Source organism: Onychostoma macrolepis, chromosome 07, assembly GCF_012432095.1.
Source record: "Onychostoma macrolepis isolate SWU-2019 chromosome 07, ASM1243209v1, whole genome shotgun sequence".
Classification (NCBI taxonomy): Eukaryota; Metazoa; Chordata; class Actinopteri; order Cypriniformes; family Cyprinidae; genus Onychostoma; species Onychostoma macrolepis.
This window is the reverse complement of record NC_081161.1, coordinates 15,795,794-15,823,330: the sequence shown is the minus strand read 5'-3', so window position 1 is coordinate 15,823,330 and position 27,537 is coordinate 15,795,794. Positions and strand designations below refer to the sequence as shown.

Here is a 27,537-nt window from a genome sequence, read left to right as displayed (position 1 = left end):
GCCGCCCCTTGCAGGACTGGAGACGCACTGTCTGCACGCATTCAAAACGGCACGCATATGCATATACAGGACAATTTTGTATAGACACGTATCTTTACAAACGCTTTTTGTCCTGAGGATTTTTCTGCTTTTGAATCCGAGTCGCACTTGACCGTGTGGTGCAGCGCTGCGAGGTACGGGGTTACAACTTTAAGAGTGGGATGTTCCTCATTGCAGTGATAAGAATGAGGAAACACTAGTAGCTGTGATTGTAAGCACAGCTCAAAGCTCACGAGTCTCTGGACACTCCAGTCTGTGTCCGTATTCATCCGTGGATGAAGGTCGACGGTCACACTGCTGGGCCGATGGGAAATCACTCACAGCCAAGTAAGTACATACCCGCGTATAAGACAAGTGCAAGGGCAGACTAATTGATGAAGACCTTCTCTGGCAAAATGACAACCAGGCATCCGTGCTCGCTTGTATCATATCAATGTGTTTGTGGCGCACTTGGGTGAATGCAGGGGTTGTGCAAAGTGCGGTTTGTCAATGAATCATAAAGTTATTGGCAGATGACCTGGGAAGCATGCACGCGCTGATGCTGCCTTATGTCGAGGATCGATATTTGGGAATTTGTGAGTCCAGGGTCGCGCGAACAGATGCGTTGCGTTCCTCTGGAACTCTCATCAGTTATAGCTCAACATTGCTTAGAAATTGCATTGCTCAGGTTGCTAATTCCTCAGGAGATTTGATTGAGTTCTTAATTGTGTTTCACTGAAGTAAGTTCGTTTGAAGGAATATGAATTGACATGGATGGGGCCATTCTTTACGCATCGTATCACACAAGGAATTCTTGATGTTGCTTTATTACAGCAGTTCTATGAACGCTATATTTATGAAGTTGTTAATATTATGGTGTGACTTGCATTTGGCCAGTTAGTGCATATGTTTCTTCTTTGCCAGTGAAAACGGTTCCAAAAGAAGCCAAAACATTTAACTTTTTTTTGTGTCACCAAGCTACACAAACTTTATATGATGTATATGATTTATATGACTGTAACTTTATATGATGAGTGGAGTGGAGAGATTCCTGACTCAAAGCGTTCAGTATCACTCCGCTCTAGTTCCACTCCATTGGCCTCTCGAAGTTTATTATTATTATTATTATTATTATTATTTCCGTAAAGATTTTTAAAAGTTCCTTGAGAAGCTCACATACCTACTGTCGCTGCATGTTTCCAGTGGCTGGCAGCCAGTTCGTCTAAAAATAAATAAAAGTACGCGACAGTTTGCGTATTTTTTTTTTTCTGACAACTTCTAATAAAATATGTTTAACAAACAAACTACATTGAGTTATAATAATAATTTGTAATATAAAGATTTTTTTAAAACGTTGATTACTATAAATAAAGTTGCTCTAAGTAATGGATTTGTGGGCCTGGAACCATGCAATTCAGTTCAAATCCACAGCTATAATAGCACATGATCAATGTAACTTGTTTAGCATATTTAATGAACAAGTAATATGTTACTTGCACTGGCATTAGCGAAATCTTTTCCTGTAGCATCAAGTGTTTATCTTAATGTGGTCTATACTCTTCAGCACAATGGTAACCACAAAAACCTAAACATTTACAGAAACTCTTTGAAATGTCAAACATGACCTCATTAAACACTAGCAGGTCTTTCCCCTTGGTTAAAAACATTCAACATTTACTCTCCTTATCAGTCCTCAATGCTAGGGATCTAGAAATCCACTACCTAATTTCCAAACTTAAGACAATTTTACTGAGTTACTACAACTTATTTTTTGAAGAAATTCAAGTGATGCAGAAATTTGAGTTCACATTATACACAATATTAAGTTGTAATGATTCAAATAATGTTGGGATAAAGGTTTGATTAAATGATTAAATTAGAATTTTTTTAACTTGCAACCATTCATTTATTTAATTTGTGGTAACGGGTCCTCTGAATAATTTTTAGAGTAACATTTATGAATGATATTTATGGATGTTACTCCATGTTGTAGACAACGAATCAGTTTTCTTGCTGCTATAGACATTTTTGGAAGAAAAACAAAATACAAAAAAAGAAATGGAATCATTACATAGAATGGTTGATATTAAAGAGAAGCAAGAAACAGTGAGTGTTCGTTCCCAGTGCGGTCATTTTCCGCAAAAGTGCAAAATGCTTCGGGCAGGTGCTAAAGAGTTCGTTTTTTTGGCATGATTTGCTTGTTTTGATTCTTTGATTGGTGGATATTGCAGAATCATTGGTAGTGTCGTTTTTCACCAGGAAAAACTAAAACCTTCATTTAATCTATCTGGTAATACAATTGACCAATTGGTAAGACCAATTGACCAATATCGAGGAGTGGCACAAGTATTACCAACTTTAACACGAGTAACTTAATAAAGCATTTGAAGATGCCTCACCCGAAGAGCACGATGTAGACTAACCAAAGCCATTAGAAGGCAAGCCTAAAAGCGTAACGGCTAAAGCTAACGCTTCCGGTCTGACAGTACGTGGGAAAGAAGACCAGAAGTCGTTTTTTTTTTTAATGGATGCCAATGGAGGAGAGGCTTCACTACGCTGAATAAACAGCGTTTTAGAGGAAACAGCTCATCATTTAATGAATCGACAGCCTATCTGCTAATCTACAATGTTTTACGCTAAACACTTTTGGATTGAACTACTTTTAGAGTTTACACCAAAAAAAAAAAACGTTTTATAAGAGAAGTCACAGACTTTTTGCGACAAGTGGGATTCAGCTTACTGCACTTCCCATTCATTCCTATGGTATCCATAAATGGCCAATGAGTGTCGCACAACTCTGACTGAAATTCAGTGACATCAAGGCTGTAATGTGATTGGTTATCAAGGCACATGTGATCCAAGTTGACCGTTGCGCTTTCTCCAATAGATAAGTTGCCGAAGCACAAGATGATATGAAAACCAGAAAATGAACATTTTCATCTTCATTGGGATTGGAGTTGGATGCTTAGGGACAGTTTGCTCTGTTTTGGTTGGATTTAGGAAATGGAATAAAATTAATTCTATTGCCCATCCTCTCAGGATACCTGGAATCAGTGTTACAACAAGTACCCAAGGCACATTGTTTTCCATTTTTGTTGCATAAACGATGAGCGCTTCGGATCTTCTAATGTTTCTCTATAGCGCTGAAACCTAAAGATGTCCGAGTTCCGGTCCCCGTGCAACTGATACTCAACTGCCATTGGCTCATTTGCGTTCAAGGGTAGGGGTTTACCTATAGTTCAATTGTGATATTAAAGAGGTCTTTGAGATGATAAAACATGAGTCTCTGTTAATGCACGCAGTATCCTAAAGCATGTGTTGTCAACATTGTTCTAACTTGAATTCTGATTGCTGATCTAAATTACATAATACTAGAGCCAGGAGTGTGCTATGCAGTTTTTTTTTTTTTTTTTTAAGATGTTTCGGTCTGTTTGAAATTCAATAGAAACCATATCAGATTTCTCACCACTCCTATTTATGACTGGAGCGTCACAAGCAGCAGCTGTTGTCTAAAAGGACAGCATCCCTGGATTATTATGTTACAGATAAACAACAGTCACATTGCTAGAAAGAAGCTATCTGGATGTCTAATTGGAAACTACCAGTCTGAAATCTGTCTTTTATTTAAGGTATACTCTGCCTGAATGTCATTTAGCTGTTTGTTTAGATGTCATCATGTCTTGCGTGCCCTTTTAGTGTTCACTTCAGCAAGCGGAATGGAAAAGGAGAATTGTTTAGCTGAAATGCCTGCCCACACATTGCATAGATTACTCCTATTTAAACTGAACAACATCCATTTAGTTAACGTTGTCATTTAGTTCCCCTGAATAAATCAAGTCCATTTTTATGACTGCACTTGTTGTACCCCAAGATAACTGAGATTCTCTTTCATTTGGTTGTTAGGCCTGGTTGCCGAAGTGGGCGGTAACTGTACTACGTAGCTAGAAGTGTTTATTGTTCATGCGTATGTGAGTCACATCTTGCTTGCTAGTTATCCTGTCTGTTCAGAACTGCTCTGGCGTTGAGCCAGTTAAGCAATATGGTCATTTCCTACGCACCCAAACTCACTGTATTATCATCTATGTAGACTTACTAGACCTTATGGTCATCTCAAGTAATTTTGTAGTGTATAACAAAAATAATTTTCAATTGTGAAAATGTAATTTAAAGGGTTAGTTCACCCAAAACTGAAAATTGTCATCAATTACTTCACCCCTCATGTTGTTACAAACTTTTAAGACTTTCATTCCCCTTTGAAACACAAATGAAGATTAATGACTCCTGAGAGATTTCTGTCCTTCCACTGAAAGTCCACAGAACCTAAACTTTGGTGCTTAAGAAGTTAATCAGGACAAGAAATCCATATGAATCAAATAGTTTAAACAAAGTTTACACAAGACATTTGCTTTAGCATTTAAGCTTTTCCTTTTAGCAAATTTTTATCCGTTCATGTTACTCAAAAACATTGACGTAAACTCTTGACACCAGAGGCCTGTACCATGATGGTGACTGAACAAACTCAGGGTTACAGGATTAGTTTTGAGTTGACAAAACCAAACCAGTTCAATCCGGCTTTGTTGGTACCATGAAGCTGATCATCAACTTTCTGTCAACTCAGGCTTGATCCTGAGTTAATGGAGCGCGTGCACATGAATGTGTGACATCATTAATGAGCAGCCAATCACATGCCTTGAAACTGTGATTCACTTCTCATGAGAGGGTGAGTGCGATTCACTACCAAAGATTAAAAGATTGAACAATATGAAGAATTTAAACACATTTACACAGCAAGATAAAACGATCTATCCATGAAAGAGGAAAACTTATCTTACCATATAAGTGCAAGTAAAAGTTGTAAAGTTTATAATATTTAAAGATATAACAACACTTAAAAATCTATACTCATTTGTAGTCATGTTTACAGCTATTGATTCTAAAACTTATTTATATTGCATATTATCCATATGTTTATATTAATTTAAAATAAAAGCTTAATTACTATTAAACTAAACTGGCTTGTGTAATGAATTAAGGGTATAATAATTCTATAAATAATAAAAAATAATCATTTCTAAAAATCAGATGATTTTATCTTTAAAAATGTTTTACTATGCAGCAAATTTGGAGTAAGAGAAACTGGAGGAGTGGCTTTATTGTATCAGAGATGTGTCACTATGCTTGAAGCTGATTGGTCAAATTTTGGTTTGAGATCTCTAAACCAGAACATAACCTGCCCCGGAGCAAGTTAGCTGTGGAGTGTAAGTTACTATGGCGATGAACACTGCTAAAAGCCAAACCACTTTCATGGTACCTAAAACCCAGAGTTGGGGCAAACTAAACTGAAACTTACCTGGCTAGCCAGCTAAACCGGCTTCATGGTACAGGCCCCAGGAGCGAAAACTTTTTAACGTTAACTATAGCATCCACACAAACCCACCATAACATTTGATTTAATATAAACGTGCACTTCAGTAAGGTCTACCGCTCTAAATGCTTGAATTCTTTATAATTGGGTGGATTCTGGTTGGCTATCATTCGTCAACAGGAAAATTTAGTTATGAAAGCAATTCCAACAATATTGTTCCTTTGTGTCGCTCCTGTTAAAAACAGGGCCTGCTGTAGAAAAAATGTGCTCTCTGGCACATGGAGACACATTTGAGTCTGATAAGGAACTGAGGTTCTTGTAGTGCTTTGCACACTTGAGCCTAAAAGCACACTTCTCATCACCTGTGGATATGAGAAGTATCCACAGCTCCACCCAGTCTATTCAGTTGTAATGGTGGAATTTAGATGAGTATATTTTATTGACGCCTTCATAAGACAGACTCAAATCATTTAGTCGATTACTAGTGTACGTCCCTTCCTTAGTACGCTGTAATCTGGGCTTTTGTGTTCTGTAAAATTCTGTTAATACAGCAAGTCAAAGCATCAGTGCATGTGATATGAAGACATGCAGTAACAGGCATCACAATTGGTTCTTTGTCTGCATGTGTGCTTGGTGCATAACTTGTTGGGGGTCAGAGTTCAGTACCAGAGCCCAGAGACTGAGCAGGAACGCCTAATATCCAGTTTGTTCACAGACTGGATAGCCCTTTGACCCCTTGTGTTCTCAAGACATGGTTAAGAACAAAGAGTTCTCCATATGATGTTCGATTTTACAGATACGAGATTGTTGGGTGAAAGGCAGGTGAGGTGTGTGCATTGATTTGTGTGTTTATGAATTTATAAAGGGAAAGACAGAGAAAACCTGTTCACGAATCCTCAGAAACTGAGGGAGTTGTTTTGAGAAGGTAAATGAATTTTGAGTGGGATCAATGAAGACATTTCAGTCTTTCACTACTGATACTCCACTCAAAAACTTCTGAGAGAGAAACAAACAAACAATTTTCCCCAGACGCTGCCTACATCTTTGCTAGTTTCAGAAGCTGACGTGCTCTTTAGTGACAGGAATTTGGTGAAGAAATTGGATAATTTGATGCTAGTGTGATGTTGGTGGTAGCCAGAGTGTTTATATATGATTGCTAGGCTATTCTGTGTGTTTTTTTTCCACATGGTTTCATAGTAATTTTGTGGTATTTTATTTAAGAACCCTGGAGAAACATGGAAATTCCTTGGTACATGGAAATGATTTAGTATTGTTGAATATATCAAAATACCATGCTGTTACTGATGTATACATAAAGGTTTAAGAGTGATGACTGTAACTGTACAGTGGAAATTTACAGGGATTACTGCGTCCCCTGAGTCATTCACTGCAGGGTACCATGCCAGTGTCTGTCCTCTGTGTTGTTCTCCGAGGTCATTCTTTCCCTCCGCAGCCCTCGCTTTCACTCAGTCTTGTCCTTTCTGTCATTTTCTATGTATCTGACTGACCAAACACTTGGCCTGTCTCATTTTGAGCTGTGCAATGCGTTTCTCTGTCTGTGCAGACACTAGCTCTTAGCACTTATTGAATAAGCACTGCTAACTCTGCTTTTAGCCCTCTTCTGCGGCTAAAGTTTCAAAGTATATTAACTCAATGAAGTTATGAGTTAATCTAAAGATGTATCGACTAAATTGTTGATTAGTAAGGTCAGCTAGTTCATCTAGGTTTTTAGCAGGGGTGCATAACATTTAATTCAACATTCCAATAACTTGACACACTCAGTTGTCTTCCTTGTTCCTTGTTATCAAATGGATATTTCCTTTTGTAACAACTGTAAAAATGCTGTTCATTTTCCCTGTAGGAGAATTGATTTTTAACAATAACTTATAAATAAAGCTATAAAGACAAACCTGCTGTGAACTACAAGATTGTTAATTGGTAGTATCTGCTTTTAAGATATAAGCCTGCATTATTTGAACAATTTTAAAAAAATGATTGTTTAACAGTGGAATCCTTCAGAAAAAACTACATTACATACGATTCTGCAAAGAAATCTCCAACAAACAATCAAATCGCACAATAAGAACACTTTAGTGCTAATCAACTGCATTGTGTGTAGGGCTGCAACAACGAATCGATTAAATCGATAAAAATCGATTACTAAAAGCGTTGGCAACGAATTTCATAATCGATTCGTTGTGTCGCGCGACGCCGGAGACGTTTGATTATTAAAAAAAAAAAAAAAACTTTAGTTGAGCGCGAGCGAGTGAACACACTCGGTCTCTCTCGCGCACGGATGCTAGCAGAGTTTGGCGCCTCATAAATAAAAACAAAAAGTAAAAAAAAAAAAAAAAAACGAGCGGAGGTAGAGGAAAGATACATGGCGGAGGCAGAGAAATCCGTGCGACCCAAGTCATCCAAGGTGTGGGAGCAGGGGCGGCGTTTGCGTATGGCAGAGTATGGCATACCCTAGCCCAGTCAGGTGCTGTGAAAAATTATCCAAACTTGAGTCGCTTATAATTCGTTTTATTATTTTAAATCAGAGAGTTTTAAAAATAGTAAACCAATGATAAGCATTAAAATAACTTGTCAGTAAAACTGTAACGCCATTGGATCATCGAGCTCTCAGCGAGACCTCGTAACTTCACCCCGCCTCCGTTCAGATTGACGCGCCGCACAGCCTGGAGAAGATGAGATCTCTGCTTTTCGCAATGCAAGGGTGAATAAATAATTGGTGTTTGAATAGTACAGCGTTTTCTTTACTCAAACACTATGTCAGTAAAGGATAATGTTTTTGTGTGTTTGAAGAGTGGAGAAGAATTAGTTATTTGCTGTCTATATACGTTTTAAATATCCTGTGCATTATGTGCATAAGCGCTTAATTTGAGATTTTGGCCAAGTGTATTAAACAACAAGAAAAAACTAAGCGCCCATATAGCTACAATCAAAGTTATATAACCTGTAAAAGTTGATGAAAGCATAATGCACTTGCTGCTTCAGATAACAGTTACAGCCGTTCTAACGACAGACAAAACACTCCATCTCCGTCATTCTCTGGTCAAAAACATTATTAACTCCATTTGAGCTTGATTTTCATATAATGTTAAGTGCAGGTGTCTGATACAATACCAACGCTAACGACGCAGTGTTGTTAAATTATTTAATTTTTTGCACTTTCCCCCAAAAAGTCTATATATTTGGCAGATGTAAAGCATACATGTGTATGTTTTTTGTGTTAGTCCATTTTTATTTTATTTTATTATTATTATAACAGCTCAGGGATGTTCAAGGAGCAACATGTTTGTGCACTTTCTAAAGATTTTAGTTCTGTTTTTGAATAAAGGGTTGGAAATGAATGCTTTTTTTTTTTTTTTAAATCCGATTCATCGATTAATCGGAAAAATAATCGACAGATTAATCGATTATTAAAATAATCGTTAGTTGCAGCCCTAATTGTGTGTGTGTGTGTGTGTGTATGTATGTATGTGTGTTTCTGAATACACATAATATTTCTTCATTGTTTTTTAAAATTATTAGTGTATAGTCATTTTTATTCTTAACTGTTTTAATTAATTTTAAATAAATTTTTAAATCATTTTAAATTTTTTACATTCCTTGTTTTATTGTTGTCATTAGGCTATATTTTTTGTGATTATTTAAATTCATTCTATATGCAAAGCACTTTGAATTACCATTGTGTATGAAATGTGCTATATAAATGAACTTTGCCTTGCCTAATTTGATGGCTTATGACTCTTATAGTTTATAAAAAAAAATAAAAAAAAATTTGCATATGCATGCTTTCAGCTGTTCCTAATTTTTTTTTTTTTTATTAAATACTAATTGTTTTTATTAAACAAATTTTAGTCCAAAAGTTTTAGTGAATCATGATTTGTTCGTGAAAATGTTGGTACGCAGGTTTCAAATTAGTGTGTGTTTAGTAAATGAGACCCACTGTTTTTCAATTACTACTATATAGTAGGGAAGTATGCGATTCCGAATGCAGCCAGAGACACATGCTACAAGGAGGATGGATATTTTCATTCTTGCCAGTATTTCATTAGACGAAAATTTGTATACACTCCCGAGTTCAAGATGAGTCATCAGTCAGTTTTTGGTCCATTTTTCCAGAGGAAAGAAAGTATGTATGTCCATTTTAAATGTGTATAGCGGATAAAAGTTCATTTGTAAGGAGTATACTAACATAAAAAGTCTAACAGATATAAAAACAAAGCCCTGGAAGTGTTTTAGTCAGGTCTTAATCAGTCTATCAGTTTGTAACGTATAGAACTTTTTTGTATTGATTTAATGTCTTCCCTCTTTAGATGGCGAGGGTGATGGGAACTCAGGCCACCCACAGTATATTGCCTTTGTTCTGGTTCCTTTCTTCTTCCTGCTGGGGCTTCTGGGAGTCCTTATCTGCCACATCCTGAAGAGGAAGGGCTACCGGTGTACAACGGAGTCGGAGGAAGATGAGGAGCTGGAGAAGGAGGACGATGAAGAGAAAGATCCAGAAAAAGGAGGTGAGAGTGTTTTGCTGAAATTTGGTTAACATTAGATTGCATATATTGACCATGTTTCTTGAAACGGCTGAAGAAGGTCAAACTTCCTCCCAGACGAATGGCATTTATCATACAATTCCTGTGATTTTTATTTATTTTTTTTTTAATGGACAATACCATTTCGGGAAGGAGATCTGAGAAATCTGATAAGAATCTTAAAATGACCATTGGAGCAAAAGCTATTTATTTTTTTTATTTTTTTATTAATTGGTTCTTCAGTGTTTGCTGAAGTTTAATGGTTTGTATATGGAAATGATCTAAAAAATGTGTGGTGGATTAAAATGAAAATAAATACATAAGAAGTAAATATTTTTAAAGCACTTTCCTCTTAGCAATCAGCTGAAGGACCACAAAAGGTTAAAAGTGGATGCGTGACCTCATTCCATGGTGTTTCAAGTGCTTGTGGGATGGCGGATTTAAGCTGAGATTTATATTCAGCCCACTTGGAAGCAGTTTTGTTTTTCTTGTTTTCAAACTTTCTTTAGGAAGAGAAGTGAAGAAATGTCAGAAATGTAGAAAAGTCTCTTCTAACATACTCGCTATCATGCTCGTCTTATTTTATCTCATTAAAGTTTCTCATCTTCTAGTTATTTTGACACGTCTGTGATTTGTATCTTGAGTATTTACATAATCAGTTTTAGTATCATCATTTTTAGACTGGAGAACAGACAATACATTATACTCCACTGATGAGTCATGTTTCTTCATCATCCTTCCTATCAGCATTTTAGGGAGGTTTTGGTAGTTGGCTCTAGCATATATGGCCCTGCCAAAGACACATCACACATGCTAAAGAATAAAGTTACAGTTTTATCAGCTATAGGAAGAGAAATTCAACTTGAATACGCCTTGTGGTGAAGAACTGGGCTGGCCACAGCAGAGCAAATTGTATTGTTCTCAGTGTTCGCCTTGCTTACACATTACTGTTTGTAACTATTTTTGTCTTTGTGTCATTTACTGTATATTTGGTTTTAGGTGTACTGCTGCTATGGTTGTGTCTAGGAGCATTTTAGCTCCAGGAAAATGGTCTCTCTCTTCTTATCATCTAATCACACTCATTTAAGCTAAAGAATCTACCATGTAATTTTTTTTAAAATTCTATTTTTTTTTTAATGTATTTATTTTCAAATGTAAGTCTGTGTTAGTTTGCATGCTTTTCTAGGATTGTTCACGTGACATTGCTTGAATTCTAGGAAACTTAAGTATGTGTGTGTGTGTGTGGACTTGTTTAACCTGGCACAACCCTACCTCTCTTTCTTTCACTCTCCTCCTCTTTTTGTTTGTCTTCAAATCTTTGTATCCACCCATATCCAGTTGCATGTGACTGAGCACACTCTATACATTCCCCTCAATATTCAAATTCATTTATTTATACAAGGCCATCTGCCTGAGCAGTGTTAGCAGTATTATTCTGTTTTCTTATATTTATTACCATTTTGATTTAATTGTAGTTTTGGTAATTTAATCTGCTTTTTGTTCACTTTTCATTTTTTAAAAATTATTTCTGTATAGCTTTATTTCAGTTTTAATTTTAATAATCTAGTACTTCAGCTTAAGCTTATTTTTATTTTAGATGTAGGCCTAGTTAACAATCAATTTCTGTAAATATAAGTAATCTCTGGTTTATTGTTGGTAAACTTAGACTGTAGGCACTTTGACGTTGTGTACATGCAATAAATAAATGAACGAACTAACTAACAAAAAAAAGAAAAGAAAAGGAATTTTGCAGTCATAAATTTTATATGACTCCTGACCTACAGTCTGATCCCTAGCTGTGAGAGCAAATCCAACACAGGAAGTCTGTCCTTTCCAGCAGGGGTCCATGGCTTCAGGAAGGACATGGGTGGTGTGTGTGTTTTCTGTAAGCGGCCCCTTCTGAGCTGATTTTCAGAAATTCCCTCCAGATGCCTTTCACTGATGTCAACAGACCATATTTATTGTTAGCATTGTAAATGTTAGTGTTTTCTGCTATCATAAGCAAGTCCTTTTAGTACAACTGTGTCAGCAAATATAATATTTCATACCACCTGCGTATTCAGTGTCATGAAATAACAAACACTAATAGCAGTGACGACAGTTTGAGACAAAGACTTGTAAGCTGCATGCTTTTCTGGATGTTTTGTGCTTCATTTCTGCTTGTAACACTAAACAGATGTCTCTTTCAATTTAATTTTCACTTAATTTGTTTTTTTGACAAAGGCAAGTTGACCAGTATTCAATAGCTCTTCCATTTTTAATACAACCCATCTCTTTCTCTCTCTGTCAGATCTGAACGACACCTTCAGTGAAGGCAACACTGACACGGTTGGCCAAATTGTTCACTGCATCATGAGAAATGAAGGTAAGCTGAATGAATGTGTGGATAAAGATGAGTTTATACATTACTAGATTACATACTAATTACACTAAAAATTCCTATGAGCAGTTTGAAAGACCCTCCAGGATGTAAGGCCTCTGAGGGAAATCTGAGGTGTGGTAACCAGTCAGTCACATTGATTGTAATGCAGAATTGATTGTGACGGAGCATGAACAATCCTCAGCTGACCTCAGAGCAGTGAATCATCATGAAGTCACACCAGACAACATGTTCTCATATTAGTTACAGACTGTCCCCAGGTTTATTCAAACACATTCAGCTGCTTTGAGTGACCACAGAATCTAAGTGCATCAGGAGCATTTTTAGCCTCCTTTTAAAAAGCGTCCCATATTTGCATCTTTATTGCTTCATCGCTGTCTCGTGAACGATAGAAGACATTTGTTTTCGGATTGTAGGTACTGTAAATATCACAGTGTGAGAAACTGCTGCAAACAGTCGGAGTTATTTAAACTGAATCACAAAATATCTCAGACCTTTTTTCGAACCCATTTGACTCTGGCTTGCCGCTGTCGCCTCTGGCTTGCTCAGTTGGGGACACTTAATTTCTAGCGATTATCGCCAATTTGATTGCACAGGTACTATTTAAACTAAACTGAGCTAGACAATGACATCTCTGAATTCAATAATGAAATGCCTTTAATTGAAAATTGAGTGTTTAATCTTATTATACATTACTGACACTCTATCCTCCAATTTGATACTGTTAAGTGCTTTGACACAATCTGTATTGTTAAAAGCGCTATATAAATAAAGGTGACTTGACTTGACTGATTGGATCAGTACTAATTCATGTAGTCACTAGTTCTGATTCTAAACTGCTGATAGAAACATAGTAAAAATAGTCTAGTGGGGTCCCTAACCTTCTCTTAGAAATAAACAGATCAGTTTTGAAAAATTAGTAAGAAATAAATTATTTTTCTCAACATTAATCAGAAATCGTCTTGATTTCTTGTTGGCACCTGTAGATGGTGGAGATGTTGTCTGGTTCAGGCTGCACAGTCCATGCGTAACATTGCATCTTAACAAGTTTAAAGTGTACAAGAAGTTCAGTTGTACCTGACATGGGAAAACTGCTCTGAAAATGGAAAAATAGAGAGATTAAAAAAGCAGAACTATGCTTTTGGTCTGTTTGAAAAACATCCATAGTCACTCCATGGTAACACCATCTGATCAACAGCATTTTAAACTCTTTCTTCCCTATGAGTATGACACGAGCTGTAAACAGGAAGTGGTATTACTGCTTATGTCTTTTATAAATTTGTGTGGCATGTTGCACCATGTCCACTGCTTGGTTATGGTGCATGACTACCAACACATCACTGCTTCAGAAACAGGCGTATTTCTGCATATCTAGTGGTTGTGTTCAATAAGAAGTTATGTAGCAGTCAACTTCCTAAAATGGATAAGATTTTCTTCTGTGTAAACGGAAGGAACTGAAAGTTTTGTGAAAGGCTAGTCACTTTCATTGCGAGTGGTTGCGCAATTCTTGTGATACTGTATGAAAATATTTAATATTTTAAAATATTTTAAAGTTGGCTGCCTTTTTGAAGGCATTTCAGATTGAAACTACCCTGATGCCATTGCATAATGAAACTAAATGGTGGCCTGAAAGTACACCTCTGTCCACTGTAATTGTGAGTATGTTGCATCAGAAGGCTGTCAGCTGCTTTCATTAGTTAGAAGACTTCAGTTTGCTTAATGGTTCTGCATCTGAGGCTGCAGACTCTTCTCTGTGCTAATTTAAGAAGTCATTTAATGAACTCTCTCTTTCTTTCTTTCTTTTTTTTTTTCACCAGCCAACTCCGATGCACTCAAAGCCATGGTTCAGGACAGTATAGAATCGGAAGGGTAAGACCTTGTTTATATACTTCCTGTGTTTTTTTTTGTTTTCTTTTCATTTGTGCTATCTGTAATCGGATGTCTCCCCCAAAAAAAAAAAAAAAAAAAAAAAAAACCCAACAAATTCACTATTCATTTAAATGCAGTATTATGTTGGTAATTCAATATGAACAAAAAGCTAAGTAGAAGTATTTTCACTAGCAGCCGATTGGATCCTCACTTTATGTAAAGCTATAAACACTTTATATATTATATAAAGATATTTTTTCACTTTTCCTCACTTTATATATAAAGACATTTTTTAAATCACATAAGCATACTTGTAAAACAAACATGAATGTTTCAGTAGACATGCATGTTTTGTTAGCTTATAGGTGAACTCAATAGGTGTTTTGTGAATCAGTGCCCCATCCCTTACACAAGATGGCGCTGCCACTTCTCAAATAACGGCAGCAGCACAAGAGCACAGAGGCATAAAGGTGGTTCTGTCTGTCTCATATGACACATCGTGGGGGAAATCACCATGAAGCACAAAAGCATCAATCACTGACACTGCTGCAAGCCAGAATTAGATCCAAGAAGACTTTCAAAACCACATATACAGAGACGTCATGGAATACGAGTCTGGGTGGAGTATTGGTCTCACCTTAAGATATACATGTTATTTTTTTATTTTTTTTATTTATTGCTGAAATCAAGAACATACAAAACAGTACAAAATATCCACATAACACTTGAACAGACAACAACAAAATAAAACACTAAAAAAAAACACTAAAAAAATAAAGGAAAAATAATAATAATAATAATAAAAAAAATTATAATAATAATAACAAATGTAATAAAGGGCCATTGTTTGACATTAGACTCCCTACACAAAAACTTTTAAGTGCAGAGCAAATTCTGACAGTCTTCATAGCTTTCTTATTATTAGATACTGCAATCAAATTAATATAATTCTCCATGTCTCTTAAAAAGACCACAAAGACAGGTTTACATATGTGTGTGTGTTGTTGTGCTGTATGTTATCAGCATCATGACATCCGTTTATAGATTGTGACAGTTAATTATCTGGTGCTAAAAATATATGCTATGACATCAAGATTTTAAGATCCTTTTAAATCTTTTCAAAGGATCTTCACTTTTTTTGAACTCCTTGCTCATATACTATATATCAGATATACTACACCTTATTCCTATAACATTTCAAAATACTTGAGTGAATGTTGCTTCATCCTGAAATGTTATGTTTTAACTGTTTTATTAATCTTATGGAATTCAGTCTTGCACATCAGTCATTCCAAACTTGTGTGTTTTTATTTCTGCAGTGGAACAAAAAGGAGATAAATGTAATGGTTGCTTTCAAGCTTCAACTAGAATTCAAATGGACCATAAAACTGTCTTAAAAGTGGTTCTAAATGTGCATTTTAAAACTTCTGAACTATTATAGCTGTTAATATAATCTGATAATCTTTCAGTGAGCTTTTAACTAAAGAAAACTGTTGGGACCAGAGAGAGAGAACCTGAATGAATCATTTTGATTCAATCAATTCACTGAATATTTATTTATTTATTTAAAGGGGTCATAACATTTATTTAAAAAATATATATTTTAATATGTTCCTTGAGGTTTACATATGTAATAGTTTTGTGCACAAAAAAAAACAACAAAAAAAAGTAAATATGTGGAAAAATGATTATTTTTAACCCTCATTCTGACCCTCTCTCTGAAACGAACTGTTTTAAGGGATGGGTCCTTTAAGGCTTGTCAGGAATCAGCCACTGTTATGATTAGCTAACGTCATTGTATAGGAAACTCTATCAACAGCCCCTCGCTATTGTGAGTCATTTCCAGACAAAGCATTATGAAATCATTTACTTACGGTTTGTGATGCAGCTGCAGTCAAATCTAGTTCCGCTTCATCTTTCAACAAATGTTTCTTTTTGAACTCTCCATGACACTGTGCCTCGTTTACAAAACAAATTGCTCCGGACAATCCTCCGACACGATCCGGGATGCCTTTAAAAATAAACTATCCACTTGTTCCTTAAGCCCGGTACACACCAAGCCGACGGTTGGCCGTCGGGCAGTTTTTGTTCGTCGGCCGACTAAGTTTTCTCAGTGTGTTCTGCGCCGTCGGCTGAAGTTGGTCCTCGTCGGCTTTTTTTCGGCCGATTCGACATGTTGAATCGGCGTCGGAGCTCGTCGGTCAGTCGGGCCATTTCATCATTCTGATTGGCTGTTCAGCTGGCGAACCGGTGCGCGAGAAAGGCGCAGAACGGACGTGCTACTTGGCCGTTGGGTGTTGAGCGTCGGCTTGGTGTGTCAGGGCAACTTTGGACCCAGACACTGCCGACGTGAGCCGACCCCGCAGTCTGCTTTCGTCACCACTAGTTTGTCGGCGTCGGCTTGGTGTGTACCGGGCTTTACACTGGGATCCTTCTGATATCTATACAAAGACTCAAACAAGCTGTTTAAACCAAATTTTGAAACTTGCAGGATGTATTAAGCATACAAAGACCTCTTCTGTGTCAAAAGATCAAGGGAAATTTGGTGACCCCTTTAATCCTTCTTGAGGCTTGAATCACAATTTTGAATCATCCATTGTTATTACATGGAAAAGCTCAACCAGCATATTCTACTAAATGTCTCCCCTTTTTAATCCACGGAAAAAGAAAGTCATATGGGTTTGGCACAACAGCAATATGAGTAAACTGTTACAGAATTCTCATTTTAGGGAATTCCTTTAATTCTTCCTTTTCCCCAGATGTCCTCCTTTGATGTGGTGTGTGTGTGTGGTGTATGTTTTTCAGTTGGTCTGAGCATTCATGTGAATAACAGATTTGGGTTGAACAATGAGGTCACTCTGCTTGACACACTGTATAAGCAGCAGAGTGAATTTGATTTCTGCTGTCTTGAACACAAGACTGAGACCAAAATAGAGAGACTGAAAAGAAGAGCAGAGCATAGGGAAGGTGAAAGGTTTAGAGCAATCAGATGCTGTGACGAAAGGAGCTTCGGATGGAGTGACTAGGAACTCGAGGGATGTAGAGGAAAATTAGGAGTGGTGCTGAGAGTGAAGGGTGATTGGGTGTTTTGCAGAGGAGATGTTGTGTTGTCCATTCTCTAGACACTTACTGCGCGCACAGGGCATCCATGGGGAGATGAGTCTGGGGGTGGGGCTTATGAGTGGAGGGGTGGAGTTTGCAATTTATATGTCAATTTACATGCTTGCAAAATTTTTGTCAGAATACTTGGCTATTTATAAAAGGTCAAAAGTGGAGAAAGATGCTTTTTGCAGCTAGCAGAGTTGAAAAAGCTACTTTATCCAGACCAGCATTCTTTTTGTTCTCTGCCTTTTATCGCTTAACGTCAACACATTCATTGAAAAGAACCGAATTAAAATAATGAAGCTTTTGCCAGTTGGGCATTTCATTCATATTCTAAGCTGTAGCGTTTTGTGTCACTACACTGCTACTTGACAAACTATGTTAAACTATGTTAAAAGTAGCCTTACTACTGTCAAGATACTGAAAATTTTTGTTCCGCTAGTGACATGTCGTTAACACTGGCTGCTAGAAGGTGTAGTTGTGACATCTACCAGCAGGGGCTAATGAGACCATGTCAGTCAGCAGAACCTTGCTTTGAAGTGACAATACCTTTTTAATGCAATGTTTATGCAGTAAATGATCAAACTAACTGATTTCACATTTTAGCTCAATTGCAAAACACACTGAATACACTTCTTGTGTAGTAGTGTGTGTTTGCATGTGTGCCTCTTGCTCATTTATGTTCCTCATAGTCCCTCTTGCAGGTGGCAATTGAAGTATCTCTGTCCTGCTCTTCCTCTGCTTCTCAAGTGAGGCACACGTGCATATGCACACAGAGCAGAACAACATCCCGCAGTGTAATGAAGACAGATAAGAGAAGACCGCTGCATTTCCCTCTTTATTTATCTTTTTTAGTGGAAGGACAAAATAAATAGAGGGAGAAGAAGAGAGGAGAAGACCGATAAAGCAGCAGGGGAGAGAGTTGGTCTGTCTTTTAAAGTAACTGCTCCAATTGTGCTGTATTTCAGCTAAAATATAGTACCTGTGAAAGGTGAAGCTTTTTTCAGATATACAGTGTTTTCAGTGATTTTGGTGTTCAAGTTTTGATCTATTCACTTAAATAGACATTCACAGAATTAATCAAACATACTGATTGTGATGTTGCTTACTAAAATTTTAAACAGACGTTAGAGCCACTGATGTCACATGGACCGTTTTAACAATGTCCTTACTACCTTTCTGAGCCAGCTGCTGTCTATGGAGGGTCAGGTAACTCGGATTTCATCAAAAATATTTGTGTTCCAAAGCTGAACAAAGGTCTTACAGGCTTGGCATGACATGAGAGTGAGAAACTAATTAATGACAGAGTTTTCATTTTTGGGTTATCTAACAAATTAGTATGCTTAGAGTAGGTCAAGTCAAACATATTGTAGGCCACAGAACTCAGTGCAATGTTCTCTGTTGTATATACCAAATTTTGGCAAATGTAACTAGGTCATCTGGGTATTTCATGCAGTTAAGCTGATATTTTTCTGCTCAATTTCCTACAGTGGCCCTTTGACGCCCACCTCTCCAAACACACCCTCCAGCCCAGAGAGCCCTGTACTGCCAGGGTTGCCGCCCAGTGCAGCCAAACACACCTGCAACCACCTGCACACCATTGGAGGGATGGGAGGACATAAGAACATCTGCAACCGCTGCAACCAGAAAAAATGGCCTCTGATGAGACGCTCATCCAGCAAGAAACTGGACAGACGCAGTCACATAGAAGTCACAGTGCTGTCTGTAGGCAGGTGTGTGTTGCATGCATAAACACTTAACATATGATGAATTACATGTGAGGTATGAGTCCGGATCTAGATGAAAGAGACAAGCTTGGTGGTAAAGAACTGGACTGGATCTGGCTCACAGCATTCGGCCCAAAGCTGTTCAATGCGGTTAGCGTTGGGCATTAAATATCAATATTGATATTTCTCTGAAAATAAATCCACAATATTAATGATAATCTTGAATAGAGGTGTTGCTAAAAAGTTTGGATTACTGTGGAGTACTACACATACTCGATCATGTGTGACTCTCGTGGTGTTTTATAGTGTCTGCTGTTTCACTGAGGACACGCCACATACAGTATCTCACAGAAGTGAGTACACCCCTCATATTTTTGTAAATATTTTATTATATCTTTTCATGTGACAACACTGAAGAAATGACAATTTGCTACAATGTAAAGTAGTGAGTGTACAGCTTGTATAACAGTGTAAATTTGCTGTCCCCTCAAAATAACTCAACACACAGCCATTAATGTCTAAACCGCTGGCCACAAAAGTGAGTACACCCCTAAGTGAAAATGTCCAAATTGGGCCCAAAGTGTCAATATTTTGTGTGGCCACCATTATTTTCCAGCACTGCCTTAACCCTCTTGGGCATGGAGTTCATCAGAGCTCCACAGGTTGCCACTGGAGTCCTCTTCCACTCCTCCATGACAACATCACGGAGCTGGTGGATGTTAGAGACCTTGCGCTCCTCCACCTTCCGTTTGAGGATGCCCCACAGAAGCTCAATAGGGTTTAGGTCTGGAGACATGCTTGGCCAGTCCATCACCTTTACCCTCAGCTTCTTTAGCAAGGTTGTAGGGTCGTTATCATGTTGGAATACTGCCCTGTGGCCCAGTCTCCGAAGGGAGGGGATCATGCTCTGCTTCAGTACTCATGCACTCAGCACTCATGCAGCCCCAGACCATGACACTCCCACCACCATGCTTGACTGTAGGCAAGACACACTTGTCTTTGTACTCCTCACCTGGCTTGACACCATCTGAACCAAATAAGTTTATCTTGGTCTCATCAGACAACAAGACATGGTTCCAGTAATCCATGTCCTTAGTCTGCTTGTCTTCAGCAAACTGTTCATCTTTAGAAGAGGCTTCCTTCTGGGACGTCTATTTACCTCTGGATATGATGCTAAGCACGTGCACTCCACTTCTTTGGTCGACCATGGCGAGGCCTGTTCTGAGTGGAACCTGTCCTGTTAAACCGCTGTATGGTCTTGGCCACCGTGCTGCAGCTCAGTTTCAGGGTCTTGGCAATCTTCTTATAGCCTACGCCAGGGGTTCTCAACCTTTTGCAAGCTGGGCCCCCCCAAAGCTGGTTCATTGCAGTTGGGGCCCCAGTGCCACCCCCCCACACACCCCCACACCACCCACACCACCTTGCATAGATAGATAGATAGATAGCCCTAGGCTATTATTTTTAGGCCCACATTATTATTATTATTATTATTATTATTATTATTATTATCATCAGTAGCGGTAGGTAGGCCTATTATCATTACTAGGCTATTGTTATAATTGGCAGTAGCACCAGACTTCTAATGTGAGCTTGCAGACATTATTATTATTATTATTATTATTATTATTATTATTATTATTATCATCAGTAGCGGTAGGTAGGCCTATCATCATTACTAGGCTATTGCTATATAATTATATGAGGTTACATGCTTTGTTGTTGTTTTTGTTATTATTATTATCTTCATTAGTATAGGCCCATTATCATTACTAGGTTATTGCTATAATTGGGAATTGGCACCAGACCTCTATTAATTTATGCTTTATTATTGTTATTATTACTAGGCCTAATAGTAGGCATCATCTGCATTTTTTACAGAAGCTTGCAGGTAGGTGATGTTAATGTGAGACCTGAGCCTGCTTTGCCTTGCAAAGATCCTCAATTCTTGGCTCAATGTTTGATAAACATAGCCTCAAATCATCCTCGATTTGTGCACGATTGCGGTATTTCCTTTTGAGTGCAGTCATTTTTGAGAATCCTGCCTCACATAAATATGTCGACGCGAAAGGAAGGAGAATCTTCAAGGCGACGTTACAGAGTTCAGGATATTCCTGCATCAATGCTGCCCAGAATGACGAAAGAGGGCAGGAGCTAAAGCAGAGGTGGGCAAACTACGGCCCGCGGGCCACATCCGGCCCGCCGGGAGATTTCATCCGGCCCGTGAGGCAGTTGGTCCAAAATAGTTAATTTGATGCAATGTCAGGGGGAAACGTGATTTCTACCGAGGGGAACGCTAGAGCCCTGCATTCCCTGGGCTTCGATCGGGCCAATTTTCACAGCATAGTTCAGACGCGGGCCGGGCCTGTTTTAGGCTTCTCTTTATTTTTATATTTTAGACATCCATCAATTAGTGATGAAAAAAATTGCCGTGCTGGTGGAAACAACATGAGACTGTGCAGTGACTGTGAAGAGCGGCTCGACGGTGTTTAGAGTCCCGCAGCAGCAGAGAGCGCCGTCAGCGCAGATGAAGAGTTCTGCGTTCAAATACACGCAATAGGCTGAAGCTTGCTGCAAAGCCCCAGCAAACGTAATTACCATGAATGTGTCAGGGGGAAATAGTAAGGAGATATTTGAATGATTTACTAATAAACTAGTGTTTTCTGTGTCAGTGTTGCGAAGATGATGATCCTGACTCGCCATCTCCTCATTAGACGCGCCTTTAGAGAGAAGTGCATCTTCACTGATTATAATGAAAGAGTTTTTGTTATCGATTTGATTTATTTCGTTAAGTGGTAATTTAAAGCTTTCTATAGATATATTGATCATGTCTGTGAGGCATGTATTCGCTGACTTTCAGTTCATTTTTGTGAAGCGCTCCTGTTCAAGGCGAGACGCGCATCGTTTTATTTATTTATAAAAAGTTTTTTTTAATATTGTGAGTGCACACAAATAAAAGTAGACCCTTTACAATTCCGAATGATGTGTTACTCTTACGCCGTAATTTTTGCTCATAAAGGTAAGTTGTTTTCATTGAAAAAAATGCAATTGATTGCGCTGGCGCCTCCATGTCCTGCGCTTTAGCTTCGACTCTCCGCACAAACTACTGGATACAGTGCACATTTATCATATCTTAAATGCTTGAACTGTTTTAGTATATCTATAGATCGTATTTTAGGCAAGTCGTGATGATTTGAGAAGGCTAAATTGATCAAACATGGCTATGATCAGCCTGCCGGTCTACCGCTGGCTGCTTGGCCGTTACTTTAAGAAAGAATAAACTTATCTAACGAACAAAAAAATGCTCCAAACGTTTTTCTAAATTAACTTAATAAAAAAACGAAACAATTTCGAAAATTCGCCATTACATACAAAACTGAACTATTTTAATAGCTGAAACAGTATAACGCCATCGCGACTGAGGGGGATTCTACCGGAACGTGATATGTACGCAGGGGGACAACAACCCACTTTCCAGTAGGAGAAGAAATGCCAGTGTTGCCTCCTGCTCACGGGCACTGTAACTACCACGCCGCTAGTTTCAGTTTTGCTTTATTTAGTCTGGGCGTTTATAATAAATGTTTATAGTGAATGCCACTGTAATTTTTGTTTGTTTTTTTTACTTATTTTCATTCCGTTTTCTGTTATTAACACTGCTAAATTTACAGGATTTTTCGCATCCGTAGCAAATATTTTGAGGGGTGTTTTTGACAATTGAGAGCCACCAAATGACGAATATGAAAAAACAAATACGACAGTTTCGGACTCAGTCAGAGTGCAAGGACCTTAAACTTTTGAGGCTTGCGCAGCTTCTCGAGGAGAAATCAAACAAATGAGCGCCGTTTTCTAAAGTCTATGAGAGCAGCACACACAAATAAACTAAATTGACAAACTGCAGTTAAATTTCAAAATGTGGTGTTTTTATATTTATAACATTTTGAATACAGTTCAGCAACATACATCACACGACCTGACGACCAAGAGAGCTGACAGTTGACCATCACTAAATTTACTATCACCTCACGATTGAAAATGTGGCACTGATTTCATATGACAGTTCAACAAACAAGTTAATAATATTAAGTCACTTACATTTTAGACGAAATAATGACTGTTTTGGTCTATTTTAGCAGCGAAAATAGATCCGATGAATCCAAACAAAGATCACAGCATAGCGCATCTCACAGCAACACTCAATCGTGTTTTGAATGATTCAGTGTTTTGAAAGAATCGGTTGAGTCAAAGATTCAATGACCCATGCACAAACATCTGTCTCATTCTTGATGAATCGGCCGTTTGAACGAATCGTTTGAATGAACGACTCAATGACTCGCTTAATAAAACCGCTTATCACCTGCATTTGCGCTCACTATCGACAAACCAATCAAATTTGTTCAAAACTCTTTTTTTTTTAAATTAGTCCAAACACATTTTAATTTTTATTCAGGAGTTATGTATATACAAAACTATAACTTTTTATGACAGTAGTTTAGTGATGATTTTTTTTTTTTTCAGGTTTTTTTTCCTCCCATCCTGTAGCCTACTCGCGCCCCCCAGGGAGAGAACCACTGGCCTACGCCATCTTTATGTAGAGCAACAATTCTTTTTTTCAGATCCTCAGAGAGTTCTTTGCCCTGAGGTGCCATGTTGAACTTCCAGTGACCAGTATGAGAGAGTGAGAGTGATAACACCAAATTTAACACACCTGCTCCCCATTCACACCTGAGACCTTGTAACACTAACAAGTCACATGACACCGGGGAGAGAAAATGGCTAATTGGGCCCAATTTGGACATTTTCACTTAGGGGTGTACTCACTTTTGTGGCCAGCGGTTTAGACATTAATGGCTGTGTGTTGAGTTATTTTGAGGGGACAACAAATTTACACTGTTATACAAGCTGTACACTCACTACTTTACATCGAAGAAATGACACTTTGCTACAGTGTTGTCACATGAAAAGATATAATAAAATATTTACAAAAATGTGAGGGGTGTACTCACTTCTGTGAGATACTGTTAACTTCATCTCCACAGCTGCTCTGGGAGTTCATGTTGCAAGCATTTTGCTGTTGTATTGCTGTGAAATGCAAAAAGTCTTCCCGACAAACCACCAAAATAAATTTGGTTTAACTTAAATTGACTACGAAATGCGTTACTACTGTAATATATATTTTTAGTATAGAAAAATTTATGTTTCAAAGTAATGAAAACAACAATAAAAATAATACAATGTATTGTAAACATTTTATTTTATACATCATACAATTTTATTATTTTTTATTAAGGAATATAATACAACCGAGATTTGTCATACACATTTTAAATGATGCAGCATAGAAGTTGAGAAGCAACATACAAAAACATAAATAAAAGTAATAAAATAAATAAAAAGTAACACCTTATTTTGATAGTCTACTTTTGACATTCTACTAACTTTGTACCTACATATGAACTACCAGTTGTTAATTTATTAGGAGAATATCTGCTTAATATCTGCTTTATTTTACACTTTATTTTTATAGTGCCCCAACAGACATTCTACTGACTCTTAAGTAACTTTGCAAGTACGTCGACTCATTCTAACCTAACCTAACCTAACTTAAAGGGATAGTTCACCCAAAAACGGGCACCATTGACTTCCATAGTAGAAAAAAAAATAAAAAATACTATGGAAGTCAATGGTGCCCCAAAACTGCTCTGTTTCCCACATTCTTCCCAGAATATCTTCCTTTGTGTTTGGCAGAACAAAGACATTCATACAGGTTTGGAACAGGAGTAAATGATGACTGAATTTTCATTTTTGGGTGAACTATCCCTTTAACCTAACTGTCGACTAATACTCTGAGAGTTTTTAACATGTAGTTGCAAATTAGTGAGATTTATTTGACATGTCGTTGCAAAGTTACTTATAGTTAGTACAATGTCAAAAGTGGACTATTGAAATAAAGTGTAACCAAAAATAAAAATACGTTTTGTTTACAACAAATAAAATTAATTGCTCTATTTTCAGTTGATTAGGCATATTGATTAAATTCTTAAATAAGTTGTATGAATTCATTTCATCAGATACTATTTTTTTGATGATACATTTTCATTAAATCATAAAACACAATCAAGAGAAAATATCTAATTTCATGGGACTGTGACTTAAAAGGTAGTTAAACTGTGGAGTTAAACAAATCGTGTAGTCTTTTCTTGTCTAAAAAAATTAAAAACCATTTCCTTCCCCATCGTTGGTATGAAAAGAATGTGATTAATATTGATACTGAATAATATGGATATTATTAAGGTCTGAGCTTTGTGCTCTTTCTTTCTCTAGATTCCGGGTGACAAAGTGTGACCCCAAATCGGCTCGGGATAGGCGGACGTTGTTGATCACTGAGTCCAATGGTAGTGTCCCCCCTTCACCTGCTAGCACTGACCCCCCTGAACGCAGCACAGGCCCAAAGTCACAGGTGAGTGGCTTTAGTGTGGAAAAAAACCTTTCCTAATTAGTGCTGTCAAACAATTAATCGCATCCAAAATAAAAGTTTTTGTTTACATAATAAATATACACAGTACACACACACACATTATGTACTGTATAAATACACACACACATGCATGTGTATATATTTAAGAAAAATGTTATGTTTATATATGATATAATTTATATGAATATAAATATATACATGTAAATATTTTCAAAATATATGCTGTATGTGTGTGCCTTTCTATATACATAATAAATATACACAGTACACATTATGTAAACAACAACTTTTATTTTGGATGCGATTAATCGCGATTAATCGTTTGACAGCACTACTCCTAATGCCAGTGACGCAATCGAGTGGTGTTTTTATTCTTGTTTTGTGTGTGGTTTGTCTTTAGGAGAACGGAGACCGTGCAAAGTGACATCTGTAGAGTTCCAGCAGCTTCTCAGGTGACATTTTAAAAAGATTTGAATCTGGAAATCACACTTCCAAATAGGAAGTAAGAGAGGGAAATGCGTCAAACTATGACGAGAGCTGTGATAATGGAGGAGGAAAAGAGGATGATGGATGCCAACCCTCCTGTTTGGCATGCGACACGTCAGTTGTGGAAAGGCAGCAGAAGCCATTTTATATACATTAACCTGTCACCATGCCAACCCACCTTTCTCAAACATCCTTGTGGCGGATGGCTTCATTTTTGCTTGTTAATGACTATGAACGGGTCAATGTTTAATACAACCTGGCGTTGTGGTCTGAGGTTTTCGTCATGTGCCTCTTTAGGCTACTTCCATGAAGTGGGAAGTTTTCTTCAATTTTTGTTTTTTTTCTTTTTTGTTTTTTTATTGCAAGCTGTGATAAACATGGAAAAACAGAGCCATGAAATATCTCACTGGTTACAATCTGGACTATAACGTTTTTCTTAACCTGTTGTCGTCTTAAGTGGACTGGGCATGATCTCTTCACTAAATACACCTTTACACATTTGTTTTTTTTAAATGACTTAAATTGTATTTTGACAACATTTTTCTGTAAACCAGTGAAATTGCATGTATAATAGATTAATTTATCAACCTAGCGCACCTTAACTGACTGGAAGTTTGAGAGCACTGCAATCAATTCGCCAGTCTGTCAAACACTCAATGGTTTAGAAATGTTAAACATTTCTAGTTTCATGATTCGGTATAGCTTGCACATGTCTGCAGAGTTCACAATCTCTCAAGTCTATAGCTCATATATTAATATAATGTCAGGCGTATATAATAGATAAGACTGTATCCTTCACTATACTTAATATTACTGTTATCTTGGGGAAAAACAATGTATGGTACCTCAAAAAAAGTAAAAGTGTCCTTGGTTTAGTCCCAAGCATTGGCAAAGATGACTGAAATATAGGACTTTTAATAATTCTCCGTATTTTAACCAAAAAAACTTCTAATAAATATACAGTTGCCTTTCTTTTTTTTAATGTATTTTGCCTTTTATTAATATTGTCATTATTGTGCCAATGATTTTGTTGCTTTTTTTTTGCTCTGACACCATAAAGGTAGACCTCAAGATATCTGTAAGCTTTCTAGTTCATTGCACATGAGCTTGAAGTGCTGGAACGAATAGCTTAAATAAATGTTGCACATAGCCTTCCTGTTCAAATTTTAGTTAAAGGTATTCATACTGAAATATTAACCTTACATCTTGAGTACTTGAAGTGACCATTTCTGTACAGTCATTTCTGAAATAATTAAAGAAATGTAAAAGATGTATAAACAGAAGGATTGGAGTTGTTTAAAGAAAACGTACTGTTATATTTTACTGAGTTTTGTACCCAGAATTTATACATTAAAAAGATTAAACAAACATTGGACTTGTTGTTCTGACTCTACTTTACCCACAAGCCACGTCATTTCCATTCTGAAGCACAAGACCGATCAGGACACACTATGTGCTTGCACATTTGCTACACTGAATGCTCTGAGGTCAACGTAGCTCAAAGGTAATGGCTTTGAGAAACTTTAACTTCATGTCCTTTCAAAATTCTCAGCATGATAAAATCTCAGACCATTCATCCA

At 37.3% G+C, this 27,537-nt stretch overlaps 1 protein-coding gene across 1 annotated transcript; it reads left to right on the top strand.

Annotated features, from left to right (window-relative positions):
* rell1 (RELT like 1) lies at nucleotides 1-27,330 on the top strand. Its single transcript, XM_058782600.1, has 7 exons — nucleotides 1-366; nucleotides 9,709-9,906; nucleotides 12,212-12,286; nucleotides 14,119-14,170; nucleotides 18,763-19,005; nucleotides 25,318-25,453; nucleotides 25,872-27,330. Exons 1-7 carry the CDS (start codon nucleotides 315-317, stop codon nucleotides 25,893-25,895), a joined length of 780 nt encoding a protein of 259 aa, XP_058638583.1. The 5' UTR covers nucleotides 1-314; the 3' UTR covers nucleotides 25,896-27,330.
* Nucleotides 27,331-27,537: the final 207 nt, after the last annotated feature.

Excerpts from the sequence above, each read along its gene's own strand:
- rell1 (XM_058782600.1), top strand. The coding sequence starts at position 315 with ATGAAGGTCGACGGTCACACTGCTGGGCCGATGGGAAATCACTCACAG. Across the intron at positions 19,006-25,317 it reads ACAGTGCTGTCTGTAGGCAG|ATTCCGGGTGACAAAGTGTG; the intron begins GTGTGTGTTGCA and ends TTCTTTCTCTAG. Across the intron at positions 25,454-25,871 it reads GCACAGGCCCAAAGTCACAG|GAGAACGGAGACCGTGCAAA; the intron begins GTGAGTGGCTTT and ends GTTTGTCTTTAG.